Below are 17,585 nucleotides of genomic sequence, written 5' to 3'. Positions count from 1 at the left end.
GAGCCACACACACTCGCACACACACACTCGCGCAGCCACACACACTCGCACACACACACGGAGCACACACCCTTCTGGGGCGCTGCCGTTTCCCACCCTGTGACAGGGCGGGAAACGGCAGCGCCGCAGAAGGCAGTGTGCTCCTGCAGCTGCGCAGGAGGCTGCTGCACTGCCTTGCGCCCCAGAAGGCAGTCGCGGCAGCCTTAAGAACCCAGGACATTAGGGGAAGAAACCGGCGGGGCGCTTGGGACAAGTTCTTTCAAGCCGTGAATGTCCCGCCAAAAGCGGGACGGATGGTCAGCTTAGCCTATGCACATTTACTGTCTGTTTTGTTGACAACAATGTGGTTAGCACCAACACTATCCTAACATGAATCCAGACTACCATCGCTTCCTTTCACAGCATCCAGCCATGTATTGCACAATTGCATGGATCAGGCCTGAGTTGAAAAGGGAAATTTTGCCCATGCAGAATTGCTAACAAGATGACCCCATGCTACTATCCACTCTCAGCAACTACCAGACAATGTTACTGCAGGTTGAGGATGAGAGGTATTTTATTGATGCCACAGACTGATGCCACACAACCGGTGAAGATGTCCCAAATGCTTCTTTTAAAACTGAGTGATCTAACAGAAGGCTGAACAATGCTTAACTGGTTTGTTTTGTCCTCCATAATTTCTACGGATATGAATAACAAAACAAAAAAATGAATTAATCTACGTGGACCACTGCTATTGTAATAAATATTCAGTGAAATGCTATACGGCATGACATGAAGATCCTTCATATTCCCATTTCAAATCAACAGATCTTTAGGAACTAATGCTGTCCTTCAGTTCCAACAGTAAATCCCTTCCTTCCAGGATACATGAAAAGCGCATTTCTCAACCGAATACCAGATTTCCCTATGCAGTTTTGAACAGCTAACCCGATTTTGCAAACATAAAAGGAAGAAAAGGATGAGTGGGAAAATTCTGCCTCGTGGTCCAATAGAGAGGAAATTACAGCCCTTTTCAGATGTTTGATGACACATTGCACAGGGTTGGGGATGGGGGACAGCAGAATATTGACAGCAAGCTCTGCCCCACCTGATGCACAAAGATTGGAATGTGTGCACAAAGACTCTGTATGTGTGGTTCTTTTCATTCTCCTTCCATTCGGGTTCTCCACCCTTTCAGAGTTTCCATTTACATCAGGGGTGTCAAACTTGCAGCCCTCCAGATATTCATGAACTACAATTCCCATCAGCCCCTCCCAACATGAGCATTGGCTATACTGGCAAGGGCTGATGGGAATTGTAGTTCATGAACATCTGGAGGGCCGCAAGTTTGACACCTGTGATTTACATGGATGAAGCTCTGTGCATGTACGCTCATAGGCTGGGGAAGAGTTTACCATCTTCCTCTTCCCCTCCCCATGTTTGTTCAGTGTATGTACCTTGAACATCTGAAAAGGACTAATGTCAAAGCACCGTCCCATGCGATGATCTTCTGTGCAAAACTCAACTGAAGTGAAAAAAGATCTGCACTTCACCTTTGCAGAGCTCCCCATTCCTTTTCCACAGGGCTTGTTGCAGAAGAATTCCAGTGGATTCTGCCCTGTGCTCTCAATGCACTGGGGTCGGTATTTTAAAGTATCTTTTAAAAGGGTGAAGAGAATGGCATTTCCCTTCAGTTTCTTTCCTAGCGAACCTGATGCTGAAACAGCCTATGCATGCTCAAAGCAACAAATATTTCATTTCCCATTATTCATAAAGAGCAATACAGTCCCTATACACAATATTGCTTCTTTTTGCCCCCCGTCAGGAGAGGAAGTCTATACACAATACGACTATACAACTGCTGCGTGAACACAGCCTCTTACCTAGCGGTTATAATGCACCATCAGATCATTCCTGCAGCGGTTGGAGTCCCTTTGGCGGCGTCAGACATAGACTTCTGACCCCCTCCAACCTGCACTCTTCCCTTGATCCCTCAGAGGAGGAATCTAACCCCTTCATGTTTTATGCAAACAGGGGTTTCCCCCACCCCAGTTGTTTCTCCACAGGCCTTTCGAAGAGGTCCACAGTTATTTTCAGGCCCAGCCTCAGCTTCCCGCCATTTTAGGTCAGTCATACAAAAGGTGTCATCACTGCAGAGGAGTGCCGTAGTCCCTGGATCGCCGCATAAGGCCCCTGCTGAAAGTAATGGTGGTATCTGGGCATGTGAAAAGACGGGAATGTCGGGCCACTTCCTTGCATGGAGGTGGCAAGGGCTGAAGGGGTGAGAGGCATTCCCAGGCGGCTGTACGGAGGCAGGGACCCTTGGATCGGATGGGGAATCGGGGTGGCCAAGGACGCGGTACTGGAGCTCAGAGCACTCAAGGACTGTGGATGTTGGAATCCGGGAAAACTTGAGGATGGCGAGACCCAGGAACTGAGAGATAAGTTATCGGATGAGGTGAAGGCTGACCCTGCAAGCAAAGGAGGCAAATGCAGTTTTATCGTAGGAACCACTAAATCCAGATCACTCGTCAGCATTAAGTGGTACTGCTATCGCTGCAACACTAAATACATTTAGAGAAGAAATGAAAGGGATAGAGGCAGAGGTGGGATCCAAAAATTTTAGTAACAGGTTCCCATGGTGGTGGGATTCAAACAGTGGCATAGCACTAGCCAGGGCTGGGCGGGCCACTTGATAGAGGCGTGTGGAAGTATTCCAGAGGCAGAACATTTGCACAGGCAGGGCTGTGGCAAGGGCGCTGGCCTTTCATCAGTCCTTAGTGAGGAAACAAATGCACGCAGGCGCAGGCTGCCACACACGCCGGTGCACCTCCTGCTAGACTGCTTCAAGTTCTGCCCGCTACTACTGAGGAGCGGAGGAGGGGCATAACTAAGGCAATAATCACGTGGCAAAATCACCAATTAGTAACCCCCTCTTGGCACACACAAATAATTAGTAACCTACTCTCGGGAACCTGTGAGAACCTGCTGGATCCCACCTCTGGATAGAGGGGATGCTTGCCTAATCCAGCAGGTCAGAGAGAAATGCCAGTAAGCAACTCCCAGAGGACAGGACCAAGATTTACAGATTTAAGTGATTTTAAAAAAATTAAGGGAAGGTGATTGTGACCAAAGTTGTAAAACTTTATGACTTGCAAAAGTCAGGCGTGAGTCTTACATGTAGACCTGGCCGACAGCTTCAGGAAGTCTGTATATTGGATTGGATGTTCAGTTGCAAAACTGGTTGTTGTGAGGCTATGAAGAGACAGATTTTTGGCTATTCTACTCCCCGCATAACCCTCTTTGCTTTTTAAATACTGATTTAATTACTTTACAATGTTCACAAGGCAGTATGCAAAAAAAAATGCACAGCAATCAAATCACAACAGATAAGACCGGCAATAAATGATCAAACAGCAGCAACTACAAGATTAAAAATAGCAGGATGTGTAACCCCTATGTAAGAATGGGATGACCCAGAAAGGGGTGGAGTCTGAAAAGAAGCAGAAGGCTGCAGAACTCATGAGGTTGGAGGAAGCAAGGCTACCAGGCTGGGACCTTGATTGATTTTATCAAGCCCTTAACGCCTTGTTTAAGGTAACTGCAATGTTGTTGGGAACTAGTGGGAAGGGAGTGTTTATTTTTGCTATATTGTAAATGTTAGAATTTATTGTTTCGGGGTTTTGTATATGTAATTGGTGAGAGTTCTTTTGGGACCTTCATCATCTTGGATCCCGTTCACCAAGCCTCTGAAGTCTTCATAAGCCAACCACCAGCAAAGAAGAATTGGACTTGGCAATAGCAGTAGACTGTAAATATAAGGACTTGAAATGCAACTTAACAGGACTGTAAAGTGTTAATGTTAAATGTTAAAAGTGTTATTTGTTAAGAAAGTAAACCATTTTGTTTTAAATTTTGTTCTTTGCAACTCCTTCCAAGTTCTGCCCCACAGATAGAGGTTACAGATGCAGGCAACAGGGTATAAATAAAGCTAAACTGGGCTGTAAGATCCAAGCAATGAAGCCCAAGGTACCCAAGTATAAAAAGCTACATACATATAAGGAAGTCTAAAGCTGAACAGTGAAGGTGTCAGACTAGGATTAACAACTCCAGTTTAGGAAATCCAGGAGATTTGGGGGAGCTCCAGATGAATATCCGGGACATTTGGGAGGAGCTCCAGATGAATATGACACCAAAGCTGAGATTTCTTCCAAGGGAACTAATTGCTATAATCTGGAGATGGGTTATAATTCTGGGAGAATTCCAGATGCCGCCTTGAGGTTTGTAACCCTAAACCAGGCATGTGGAGGGGAGTCCATAAAACAAAATTCCATCCCACAAGCCGAGAGACAAAAGCCATCTTGGCCACACCTACTTTCCATTTCAGTTCAGAGACAGACAATGAACTTGGGAGGCAGGGAGAAGCATGTACAGAAACAGCAGATGGACTGTGTAACTAAGACCTCAATGGCTGAGACTTCTAGGTACTGGTGTGCTCTGATGACGTCGTCAGTGCACGTCAGTGCTTGCAGGCTTTTGCATGGCTCACAGCTCCCAAGGAAGGATTAGGGTAGGGTGACGAGAGGACATGTCTTGTTCACGTTACTGGAGGACCTGCTGTTTGGATGCTCCTCCTGGCACCAAACTGTGAGGGGGCAGGGATCAGAGATGGTGGCAGCCAAATGAAGAGAAAGGGTAGAGTTGCCAACCACCAGGTGGGGCCCAGAAATCTCCCAGTTATAACTGATTTCCAGTCAACAAGCTCTTCTGGAGCAAAGGGCTGCTTTGGGAGGTGGACTCCATAGCATGATGCCCTCTTGAGACCTCTCCTCTCTCTAAACTGCACCCTCTCCAGGATCCATGCCCAAATCTCTAGGAATCTCCCAACTTGGATCTGGCTGCATCCTTAGGCTCCGAACCCTGTTTAAGAGGAGAAGTGAGATTCAAGGAGTTTGCGGAGATTTGTGGATTCCCTCAACCAAAATGGCTTCTTTGGTAGTCTTTGAGCAAGGCTGAGCATTGCTTCCTCACCCAAGGGCTGTTTGCTGAAGCTGGGAGTTTGGGCAACCTGTCCGCTGGGGCAGAAGCACTGTGGCTCTTACCTCTGCTTTGTGTTGCTTGATTCTCATCTCCGAGAACATCGTCCTCTCCCCCGTAGGTTCTGATGGGGGATCGTGCATAGGAATGCTTTTGAATAAGGCTCTCCACGCTTTCCCTGCGGAAGATAACACGCTGCAATCATTAACAGCCTCAACTATATACTGACTGCATCCCTTCTTCTAATTGTTATGTTGCTGGTATTAAATTATAAAAGGAGCTCGAACCTTTATGAACTGGTCACTTTCAGATACCGTGTGGGGAAAACCAATAGAGAATTCAAGCTAAAAAATGCCACAATGGGAGGGACGGAGAAATAAGAAGAAGAAACTTATAGCATCTTTAGATATGAAGCAGTAAAACACCAGACCATCCACTGAAAAAATAAATCAATAAAAATCACAAACAAATACAGCAAGAGCTATCAAACAGCCAACAGAACTCCAAACTGCTCCCAAACCCCCATGCTCAGCTTGCCTGCTCTTCTTTTCTTTTTCCCAGGGTGGAGCAGAAGGAAGAAGCAGGGGAACTAGAAAGAAGAGTGGGCAAGCCGGGCAGAAGAAGCGGCCGTGTAGAAGTCTGATGCTGACAGAGCAGACTGCTGCTCCATCAGACAGCGCTTGGCCAACTCAAGTGGCCAGCCAGGGATTGCCCAATGCCCAAACTTGCCTCACTCTCTTGTTGCTTCACTTGCCATCCCTCTGCGGGCTGGAGGGGGTGGGGAAGTTGGTGGCCACCATCGCAAGTGACTCAAATTAATTTTAAGGTACCTTACCAAAGAGGGTTTTTTGGTGGGAACAGTAGGGGGGGACTGGCCCAATACACCCCCCATGTGATACCTTAAAGTGGCGCCTGGGTCATATGACCCCTCTGTCCCCTCCTAGATTCGCTACTGGTGACTACAAGACTTTCTTTCAGCACCACTGCTCTTGCATAGTGCAGGGGTGGGTGGTGCTATGCATCCTGAAGAAAGGAGTCCCTTCCCAAAGAAGGTCATCTCTGACATCACGGGGATATGGATTTCATAAGACATTCAGAGTTCTCCCACCTGTGGGCACCTTTAGGAGTTTGACACCATGGTGGTGAGCTTAGCACCATAGTAAAAAGGCTGCCATAGAAGCTTAGTCTAACCACAACTCTTGGGGAGGTTCCACAAAATATTAGGAGGGCCAGGCTGAGCCTCCTGCTATGATAGAGGCAGCAGTTTCCAAATGGGGGTCCACTTGGAGGCACAAAAAGGATGCTTCTTGGGTTCTTCTGAACCACCTTCTATTCCAAATGGAGTAGAGGAAAGCCCATGCTGAATCTTCCTTTTGGAGAAGAGATGCTTCAGGGAAACAAAAGCAAATAGGCATCAGGAAACGTATTGACAGGGACCATGGCACCCATGGGCACCTGACTAGAAATGCTGTCCGGGATCATTGAGGGCCTCCTAAGTATTCTTGCCTTTCAAGGAAATTGACCCCTGCAATGGAAAATGGATTGAAGAATGGAAACCAAACAGTATTCACCACTGAAGCTTTCAGGAAGCTGGAGCTGTTTAGTGATTTAGCCTATTTATGAACAAAACCATGCTAATGTACTGTCAAAGGTTTTCACGGCTGGAATCAACTTGAAATGAACTGGCTGCAGAGGCGTAGCTCAAAGGGGACAGGAGGGCGTGACCCCTATGGAGGTGTGGTGAGGGCATTCCGGGGGCGTGGCGTTTCAGGGCAGGGCGGAGGACGTACCAGTGCACCCAGGCGCTTTCCCCCTTGCTACGCCTCTGACTGGCTGTTGTGAGTTTTCCAGACTGCGAGGCTTTGGTCTGGTAGTAGAAGAAGAAGAAGAAGAAGAAGAAGAAGAAGAAGAAGAAGAAGAAGAAGAAGAAGAAGAAGAAGAAGAAGAAGAAGAAGAAGAAGAAGAAGAAGAAGAAGAAGAAGAAGAAGAAGAAGAAAGAAAGAAAGAAAGAAAGAAAGAAAGAAAGAAAGAAAGAAAGAAAGAAAGAAAGAAGAAAGAAGAGGAGGAGGAGGAGGAGGAAAAGTTTGGATTTATATCCCCCTTTCTCTCCTGTAGGAGACTCAAAGGGGCTTACAATCTCCTTGCCCTTCCTCCCTCATAACAAACACCCCGTGAGGTAGGTGGGGCTGAGAGAGCTCCGAGAAGCTGTGACTAGCCCAAGGTCACCCAGCTGGCGTGTGTGGGAGTGTACAGGCTAATCTGAATTCCCCAGATAAGCCTCCACAGCTCAGGCGGCAGAGCGGAGAATCAAACCCGGTTCCTCCAGATTAGATATATGAGCTCTTAACCTCCTACACCACTGCTGCTGGTAGTTTTTGTTGCTAACATTTCAACCGCATCTATGGCTAGCATCTTCACAGGCAAGTCGGCACTGTGCCAGGGAGAGAAATACATCTTACTACGACATGCCTCTGAAGATACCAGTCATAGGCAAAACATTAGGAACAAAAACTACCAGACCACAGCCACACAGCCCAGGAAACACACAGCAGCCAACAAAACCACGTTAGCTAGCAGGAGTCCCCAAAGAGCCATCTGACTTGATGCTCTTCCAAATCACTTGCTTGTTCTTGTACTCACAGACAACCAAGTTAATAGTTGTTAATAACTGGCATTTGGCGGAAGGACCCTCCATACTTGCCGGATGAGTGGTGATAACTCAGGGTTGCTGAAAATATGTATCATTTCAGCAATCGAGTATTTTTAAAGGCTGGAAAGGGGGAACAGGCTTGCCATATAATAAATCTTCACAATGGTGCATTCTCTCTCTTTTACTAAGGGCGGTTGCATTTGTATTGTCCTTGGACTATCACTGGTACGATTACTTATGCAAGTCTCTTGCAAAAAAAAAATCTATGTAAGAGGGTGAAGAGCAGGGGGAGAGAATCTTATCGGAGTAATTTACTTGCGTGGTCTGGAAGTGGACAGAAAACAATGGCAGTTGCTACTGAGAGGATGATATAATTGAATTATTGCCTTTTAAGTGATTGAAGACTGAGGCCATCCCCGAGTTATCTCTCAGCAGATCTCATAGGGGAAAGGGGGGTGGGGGTGGTGGAAATACTGCTTTGGTTCTGTTATGGATTCCCTGCCTTATTCTCTTGCTTCATGCAATAGAAGAAATATCAATATATTTTTTATTATTTTTGAAGAACAGAAGGACCGAGGGTTGCTACCTAGAATGAGAAATTAACATCGTATAAGCTTGAGGGTTGTTGGAACCTAGAAGGCAGCCATCTTGTAACCAGCCTAAACAATGGTTGGCAGGGAAGGGGAGAAAAAGGACCTAAAATGTGTGTTGTTTTTCCATTATCATTTCTATCCTGCTTTCTTCTTAAATGAGAACTTAGATTGATGTGAGAACATTTGGGCATTTCATGGTCTGCTCTGCAACTAGTCTTATGGGGAGGCCACTGTGAAAACGGATTGTTGACAGGGATAAAAGAAGAAGAAGAAGAGTTTGGATTTATATCCCCCCTTACTCTCCTGCAGGAGACTCAAAGGGGCTTACAATCTCCTTGCCCTTGCTCCCTCACAACAAACACCCTGTGAGGTGGGTGGGGCTGAGAGAGCTCAGAGAACTGTGACTAGCCCAAGGTCACCCAGCTGGCGTGTGTGGGAGTGTACAGGCTAATCTGAATTCCCCAGATAAGCCTCCACAGCTCAGGGAATCAAACCCGGTTCCTCCAGATTAGATACACGAGCTCTTAACCTCCTACGCCACTGCTGCTCCTGGGACCACAACCCTGAGACTGGGACCACAACCCTGTGGACCTTGGGAAAAGGGCAGGAGCAAAAAGCAATGTGCTGTCTCTTGCTTTTCTCAAATGGAAGGAGCAAGATGTTCTTCTGATGACACTTCTATTTTTCTGCTCTTGCCTTTTATCAGCCACCTAACAACACCCTTAAAACAGCAGAACAGCCCAAAGCTCTTGTTTAGAGATCCTCAGTGGTCTCTTCCTGTGTCGCTTCTTTTGTTCCATTCCCTGACAGTCCTTGTATCTTTGGAGCATCCTCTACACGTGCAGTGCTTGCCCCTCAGCTGTCAGCTTTGCAGTGGATTTTGTTTGTTTGTGTAAACAGGATTCTTTTGTTGCAAAGAGTCCCCAGCCAATCTGATCTGCCATTTTACCCACCTGTTTCTCTCTGCGCAACCTCCAGTTAGGGAGGTTGCGCACCCTCTTGAGTCTTGTGTGATTTTGTTAGAGCATGTACATTTCATATAGATTTCACTGGCCTGTTGCTCCAGCAATTCACCAGCAGTGTTAAAAAAAATGTTTTAAAGCTGTTCCAATTACTCCGAATTGTTGCTGGAAAGAATTGAAGGGGTGCCGAGAAGGCTTTCCGCGGCGGAAGGAATCGCAGGTGCTGGCATGTGGTTTCGGGCTGTATGGCCGTGTTCTAGCATTCTCTCCTGACGTTTTCGCCTGCATCTGTAGCAGCATCTTCAGGATCTGAAGGGCCACGAAAACCACAGTCTCTGAATGCCAGCCACAGTGCAGTGAAGCGTCGAGGAGAGAATGCTGCTAGAGGTCTGTCCTTAACTCGGAAACCACAACACAAATTGCTGTTGGGTGGGTGGGAGAAGGCTGAGAGAAGTGAGAAAACCTGACTTTAGTCAAATGCGTATGTCTCCCTTTGCTTTCCCTGCAAAGGGAGAGGAAAAGTCGCACTTTCAGAGGTTTTGGAAACCATGCTTTGATTTGAAGCACAGTGAATTCGTGAGGGGGGTAAAATGGACGCATTATAGAGAATTCAGCCCAAAGGAAATGTGCACTCCTTGCGAAGCAGACCACTAGTGAATAAATGGCCAATGTCTCCCCTTTTGGTTAATTTGCCTTTTCTCCATTCTGGTTTCCAATCCAGCTGTATCCAGATGATGCCTCTTATCCTGTCCCTGACACGTGCTTGCCAACAGCGCGTAGTCAATTTCCCACATAATGTTCACAGGACCCTTTTCCCACCAGCAGCTGGCAATCTCCCAATCGCTGAATAATTTGAGAAGTAGGATAAGATGAAAATGTAGGAGAAGGATAAGATGAAAATGTGGGGAACTGGGAAATTGTGCCAATGGTAATGCCTAGGAGTTTCCAACATTCTCTTTGCTCCCTACCCAGAAAGCACATCACCTGGAAGTGACATCAGTTTCTCCTGAAGTTCCACCTCCCAAAGCACCAGCCCAAAAGTCTTTGAGCATTTTCTGCTGCAGGCCTAAAATTCTATTCATGATCCCCCTGGAATTCAGCAAAAACACAACAGCCATGTGACAGGAAGAGGAACAGCCAGACTGATGACCTCACTTGGAAGAAGAGGCTCCGTGCTACAATGTGCATGGAGCATTGGAGGACTGGCTGATAGAGGGATGAAGGACCCAGGTCAGGCAAATCAACTTTTCAAGTGGGTGTAACAGGATTAAATTCAGCCCCTATCACAAACAGCTGGTTAGCACCTCTAAAAAAACTTCAGCTGTAAGCACCCGTTACAAAGAGGAAGCCTCTTCAATATTTTTCTATAAAGAGATGCAGACAATTGTATAAATTACCAGCAGACAGATCAATATATTTCCTATTACAATTCTACTCCATAAAAATACTTCAGTGGCAATCTGAGACAGAAATTCAATTTGGGGTGTTCTGATACAGCACAAATGCACATTTTTCAAAAATAATACATATTGAGCTGGTCATTTTGTGAACAATTATGCAATTCCAGTTTAATCTCAGAAAGCTTTGGATTCATTTATAACCAGATACTCATTACCCCTAACACGTAATCCCATTTTTCTCAAATGATAAACTTTGCCAGCAATATCCATTAAAAACAATTATGTAGGATTGTCACAAATGCTATATGCGTTTCTTCCAGACACAGAAAGAAGATATAGCCTCTCATACAGATAAAGATAGAAGAGACTGACTGGTAACGATGATTTAGAGCTGGTGAACAGAAGACAGTGATTTTAAGATTTCATCACGGTTTCTCTGACAATATTAGAATGTCACATTGGGATCCATTATGTGATGAATTTATTAATGCAGTCTTGGGTAGATGTACTGTGTTTAATTTTTTTTTGTTCTGTTTCTATCTGTTTTGAACTCTTTTTAGTTTGTATCTTTTTTTGGTGTCTATCAAATATATTGTTAAAATGAACAATTTAAAGAAACACATAGAAGAGGGAGGACTTGCCACTAGTTACAATTAGGAGTGGTGATTCAGTAAAACGAAATCACCCCGTAAACCCCAAAGGTTCGTCATGGCTCCCCCTGGCCAGGGTTTTCCTTTACTGAAGAAACCAGGGTATTCACCAGAGGCAAATAGCCCTGGTGCTGAAAAGCTGAAAATGATTTACCTTTTTCAGCTGCAGTTCAAGCCTCCACTCCCCCATGCCCCCCCCCCTCCACTGTTTCCCAGGTCCACAAGGACTTGGGAAATAGCGAGAGGTGGAGAACTTCAACTGATTTCAAATGAATTTCCAGGTCCACGTAAACTTGGGAAAAGGCAGCCGAGTGGGGAAAGGTGGAGAAATTTTTAAATTCGGTAAATTTCAGGTTTGGGTTTTAACCCCCCCCCCCTTTTTTTAAAAAAAACATTTAAAAAGCTGAATAAAGTTAATGGGCATCAACTTTATTCGACTTTACAAAAAATGTCTGGATATTTAAAACCTGAACCCAAAATTTACCACATTTTTTTAAAAAAAGTGTTCACCCCTAGTTTCAGTCCCTCACACATTTGCAGAGGGGCCAAATATTGCAAAACTATGGTAAAATTTCTTGAGATTAATAGTGCTGACGTGTAGCATTCTGCCATAAAGCAGTGGCTCCCAAAGTGTGCAGTACTGCCCCCTGGAGGGCGATGGGATTACTTGGGGGGGGCACTAAGAGGCAGGGGGCAGCAGTGGGGTGCTGGAGGTGGGCCCTTCAATTGTGTTGTTCACTTATTTACAATAGATCAAGCTATGGAACCATGCTGACAAATCTGGGGGAAACTATCAGATATTTTTCCTGATTTTGAAAAGTTGGTATCATTGGGTCATTAATTTTGTTGAACAAAATAAACTGAAAAGGTTTAATTGGATTTTGAATAGATTTGCAATCAAATTGTTACTGTTTTTAATTTAAATGTTATTGTCTTCCTTAGTGAGTCATGCAAACCACTATTTTGAATAATGCTTTTTATAGGGTAGGGTTAGGGGGTACTGGGGATGAGGCAGTGGCCCAGAAAAGTTTGGGAATAAAGCATGACTGCTGAAAAAGGTAGTAAGTGAGAAGACCTGTGTCAGCTCTCTGTGTAAAACCTGGACATTCCTAACTAAATCCATAAACTAGTCTTTGAGCCCGACTCTTGATCTATCAGTGGCTCCATCCACACATGCAGAATAATGCACTTTCAAACTGCTTTCAGCGCTCTTTGAAGCTGTGCGGAATAGCAAAATCCACTTGCAAACAGTTGTGAAAGTGGTTTGAAAACGCATTATTTTGTATGTGCGGACGGGGCCAGTGTCAGGCTTCTCTATTCTGACTGGCAGTGTCTCTCCAAAGTTTCAGATATCTCTGTTTCACATCACCTACTATGGGCCAAACTAGACTGTGACACAAACTTGGCTCAGAAACACAGCACAGTGGGAGGAGGGGCTTCCCACACTGCTTCCCCTAGCCAAAATTGGTACCAGGGGAGCTGTTTGCCTTTCTGTAGGGCTGCACCAGCCCTGACTGCAGCATGTGGAGCTCCACAGTAAGGCAAATGGGGCCCCACAGCTGTTTCAACCTGTGGGAGAGAAGGTTGAGGCCCAACTACCATGACCACCCCTGCATTTCTGAGCCAAAGTAGGCCCCAAAGAACTTGAAAACTTTAGTTCCCTGATGTTACATGTGTCTGTTAGTCAGGTCAAGGGATTCCAGATTCAACTTAGATCACACATATCATCTTGTTTGGCCCTACCTAATCACTTTAACTGGAGGTACCAGGAACAGAACATGCATGCAAATCAGATGCTATTGCACTGAGCCATGGCCCCACCACAATTATTTTTCTGGACTCTCCAGCAGTTCCACAGAGTGAATAAAGCAATTTCTGCATTTCCAAGAGGTTCTGGTGCTCCACCTGCCTGAAAGGTCGAATCCCAACTACTGTCTTAGCCAGGTTTCAGAACACAACTAACTAGGTTTGAGGGACGACCTCCCCGGTCAAATCCCCACTACCGTCTTAGCCAGGTTTCAGAACACGAACTAACCCAACCAGGGCTTTGAGGGATCGACCTCCTCGGCCTAACCTCTCCACTCACCGCCTCTTAGCCAGGTTTCCAGAACCACCGAACTAACCAGGTTTGAGGAGACTGACCTCCCTCGGGTCGAATCCCCACTACCGTCTTAGCCAGGTTTCAGAACACGAACTAACCAGGTTTGAGGGACGACCTCCCCGGTCGAATCCCCACTACCGTCTTAGCCAGGTTTCAGAACACGAACTAACCAGGTTTGAGGGACGACCTCCCCGGTCGAATCCCCACTACCGTCTTAGCCAGGTTTCAGAACACGAACTAACCAGGTTTGAGGTTGTTTGTGTTCTGAAACCTGGCTAAGATAGTAGTGGTGATTTGACCGGGGAGGTCGTCCCTCAAACCTGGTTAGTTTGTGTTTTAAAACCTGGCTAAGACGGTAGTGGGGATTCGACCAAAGTTGATCTCCAAACTCCTTTCCTATGAGCCCATCTGTTTCATCTACTGGTTATAACATATTCACAGCTGAGAGAAAACATTCTGTGTACGGCCAGAAACACTATGGGTTTTGCTTCTCCTTAACGTGCTCCAAAACTAAACCTTGACCTCAGTAGCAGTTTCCAGAGCTGAATTTATAGATTCTGGAGTTGTGCCCTGACTGTAAATCTGAAATGCAAAGTTTGAAATTGCTAAAGTCACATATTTATAAAATCAGATTCAATTAGGTGAGAAAAGTGCAATTTCTGTCATCATGTCATAAAAAAGATGCTTTCCCCCCCTCTCAGATCTACTGTAAGGCAGACCAGCTGGTATTGTTTCAGATAGCGGCTGTTTTCAATCAGTTACAAGGAGCAATCCAATTACCAGATGGTTTAGTGCTGTAACTGACTCCCACCTAATTTAATTTCTTTAGGTCTCTAAAGATCAATTGATCAGATTTGCTTCCCTCCCTTAAGGCTAGTTAGGAAAAAAGCAGACTTAAATATCTGGAAATTAAATCCAAAGCTTTGTCCCATATGTACACTATTTAGGTTGACTCAAACACTGACAATGTTTGCCAAACGATTGTGTTCTCTTGGAGGCAATTCACAGTAGCGGCAACAATGGCGAAACAGACACTGCCAGCCTCCCAAGATGTTCATGCACCAAATGACTGCTTGAAAAAGAACATTTATGAAACAGATTATCTGATTACAAGGGCTAATCAAATATCCACCTTTCAAGAAAGTGCAGGTGTGAACTGGCAAACAAATTGTGCCAACACATGTAAACGGACCAGATAATATTATTTCTTTCCAGAAGTGGCATTTGAGACTCTATTAACTTTGCAAGTTACCTTCAACGTTTGTTGTTCAATGCAGCTATTGAAATTGTACAACGCTTGACTTTTAGCATATAGTCAAAAGGAGGAGAACTTTCCTTGTGCTTCCAATTTACCAGTCTTATGGATTTTTCTCTATAACTGGTCCAACTGGACTTGGTAACGCAGAGCTTTCCATAAAACTTTATCCTTATCCCAAAGAGACTAAAGTCCTCTATGTGGAACTGGGGAGGTAGAGATGAACTGAGGGTTTACAGCAACATTCATGTTCATCAGATTATATGCACTGGGAAGAAACATTCACGGGTTTTGTGAACAAGCCAATGTTATTTCTGATGTTTTAACTAAGAACACTAAAATAAAGGGTGAACCATGGTTTACTGAGTTGTAATTACACGGTAAATCAGTCATATAAGGAGAATGATATCATGAGTCAGCAGTTTAAAATCAACTTGGATCTCAGATGTCACATAACAAATCAATAGCTCAATAGTCCTAAAGATGTTCCCTGCGAGAAGATTCAGTAACATCTACTGAGTGCATAGAACTTACTGCCTACTGTGTTTGTGTGCCATCAAGTTGCAACTGATGGCAGCCCCATAGGGTTTTCAGGGCAAGGGACATTTGGAGGTTGTTTCCCATTGCCTGCCTCCACATGGGCTGAGAGAGTTCTGAAAAGCCTATTACTGGCCCAAGGTTACCCTGAAGGCATCATGCGGAGGAGTGGGGAATCGAACCTGCTTCTCCAGATTAGAGTCCACTGCTCTTAAACCATACACCACGCTCGTTCTGCTACTGCCTATTAAGAACTGAAATTTTTAGTTAAAATGCCCAGGAGTAAGCAAATGATTAAGATTCTAAAACATTATAAAGTCTCTCTAATAAACAGAAAATGTTACATTGGGATCCATTATGTAATATGTACTTAATATAATGATGGGTAGATGTTTTCTTTGATGTAATCTTGTCTGTTTGCTTTTACAGTGGCCCTTTCCATGTGGGCCACGCAAACGGGGGTACACCGGCATAGTCTATGCTGGTGCACCCCCCGGGGCCATTCACATGAACAGCCCCCGCTGGCCCAGCAGCCGGTGGCACGCCCTCCGCACAGGCCGCACCACTCCTAGTGCCCTTTTACCTCCTGCCAGCTCCCATTGCTCTGTGTAGGCCAGGGGACATGCCCCCATGGCCATAGTGATGCCTCCGGGGTCGGAGGCCAGGAGGTGTGTCCCCTGGCCTCCACAGAGCGACCGGAGCTAGCAGGAGGTAAAAGGGGACCAGGAGCGGCGCAGGAAAAACACCAGCTTCCACATGAAGCCATTTGCTCGGCACCTGATGGAAGCTGCCATTTTCAAAAAGAGAAAACGCTGTTGTGGGAGGGAAATGCCAGCACTGCTGTGCTGCAGCATCAGCAGCTGTGCGATCTTCTCCCCCACAACGGCGTTTTTACTGTCCCCACTCTGGTCTAAATGTCCTGTGCAGAACGGGCCTTCTTTTGCTTTTTTGCTGGTTTGTTTAATATATGTTGAGAAACAATACAAAATATTTTTTTAAAGAACTGACATTTTAAAAGTTATAATGAATTTCACCAAACAGGGAAGTAGCACATCAGAGAGTGCTTGGTGCTTTTGAATGTGTTTGGTAGTTGGAGCCAACAGAAGAAGGGAGTTAGTTACGAATTAGTTACAAAATTGTGGTAAGCCTTTACCTGCACAATCCTGCCGAATGATCAAGAACATTTTTAATCACACATCTAAGAATAGATTTTCTCCAAAGGCTTCTTTCTTTGATTATAAGAACTCTTTCCCATACCAGTTTTCCAGAGGAAAACACTACTCCCAAGAAGTTTTATCTCTACCGATGAAAGGTTACAGCTCTCATAAAATGTCTCCAGTGGGGCTAAAAGCAAGTAGGGATGGTGCACATTTCAGCTGGAAAATGGGGCAAGAGGGAAAAAAGATAAATGTTTCTTTCCACCCATGCTCTATCAACAGGGATGGAGTGAGGGGGAAGTATGCCCAGTGTGTGCGCATGCTGCACACCCCTCCAAGCCCCTGCCCCGCCCCGCCCCTGGAATGCCCCCGGAATGCCTCCACAGGGGCGCCCGGCCAGTGCGTTGCACACACCCCTTTCCCCTTGGTGCTACACCTCTGTCTATCAAGTCCTATTCAGACTAGCACTTCAGTCTAAAACTGCCATCATTCATTCTGCATTAACGGAGGATTCAGACTATTTTTTAAAACTTAAAACATATAAACAATAAACATATCATTGGGGCTTCCTGGGGCTACATCTACATTTTCACTTCTTCCTTCTTCTTCTCCCATATTTACTCCCATTTCCCAGCTAGTTACTTACTGTTCTTGGTGAGCCACATTCATGAACTGATGCAGGGAGAAGGCTTTAAAGAAGGCTTTGGCTTCTTTGAGCTATGAATCCACGAAGACGTGAAAATAAAATGGGAGAATCACAAAATGGCCACCAGGAAGTGTTTTCAAAGGGGTGAGTGGACAAATGGGGAAGATTGAAAACATTTTGCAAACATTTTCATTGACTTGTGTAGAGATGTGCTGTGTTCATGGGGTGGTTTCTCATTGGATTCCCCAGTTGTCTACATTTTACCCCCAGCAAGCTGGGTACTCATTTTAGCCATTTTTTAAAAAATGGAAGTCTGAGTCAACTTTGAGCCAGCTTCCTGGAACTGACTTCTGTTGGGATCGAATTCAGGTTGTGAACCTGCAGTATTGCAGTTTACCACTCTGTAACACAGGTCATATATTAGAGCTTTTTCTCTGAAGTGAACTTTTCCCACAAGTGATCAACTAGTAGGCAGAAGCTTCCTTTCACGGATTGTCAGAGCATCCCCCTCCCGACAAAATGTGTTCTTGGGTGGTTCATTAAGGATTTTGCTATAGAATCTTACTGAGTATTTGAATTGGCTCCAGTGGGCTTGGACCCCAGTGGATTTGAATT

General features: G+C 45.3%; 1 protein-coding gene across 1 annotated transcript in view; it reads right to left on the bottom strand.

The window, feature by feature from the left end:
• Positions 1 to 202: 202 nt before the first annotated feature.
• Positions 203 to 17,585, bottom strand: part of TBX20 (T-box transcription factor 20) — a 51,772-nt gene continuing 34,389 nt past the window's right edge. Inside the window, exons 9-10 of the mRNA XM_048510459.1 lie at positions 5,085 to 5,197; positions 203 to 2,453 (exon numbers count right to left, since the gene is read on the bottom strand). Coding sequence (XP_048366416.1) covers positions 2,113 to 2,453; positions 5,085 to 5,197 — 454 coding nt within the window. The 3' untranslated portion in view covers positions 203 to 2,112. The remainder of the gene's footprint in view (positions 2,454 to 5,084; positions 5,198 to 17,585) is intronic.

The sequence above is a fragment of the Sphaerodactylus townsendi genome, linkage group LG11, assembly GCF_021028975.2.
Source record: "Sphaerodactylus townsendi isolate TG3544 linkage group LG11, MPM_Stown_v2.3, whole genome shotgun sequence".
NCBI classification, from domain to species: Eukaryota; Metazoa; Chordata; class Lepidosauria; order Squamata; family Sphaerodactylidae; genus Sphaerodactylus; species Sphaerodactylus townsendi.
The sequence above is the reverse complement of the archived record's forward strand: the minus strand, read 5'-3'. Positions and strand labels throughout refer to the sequence as shown.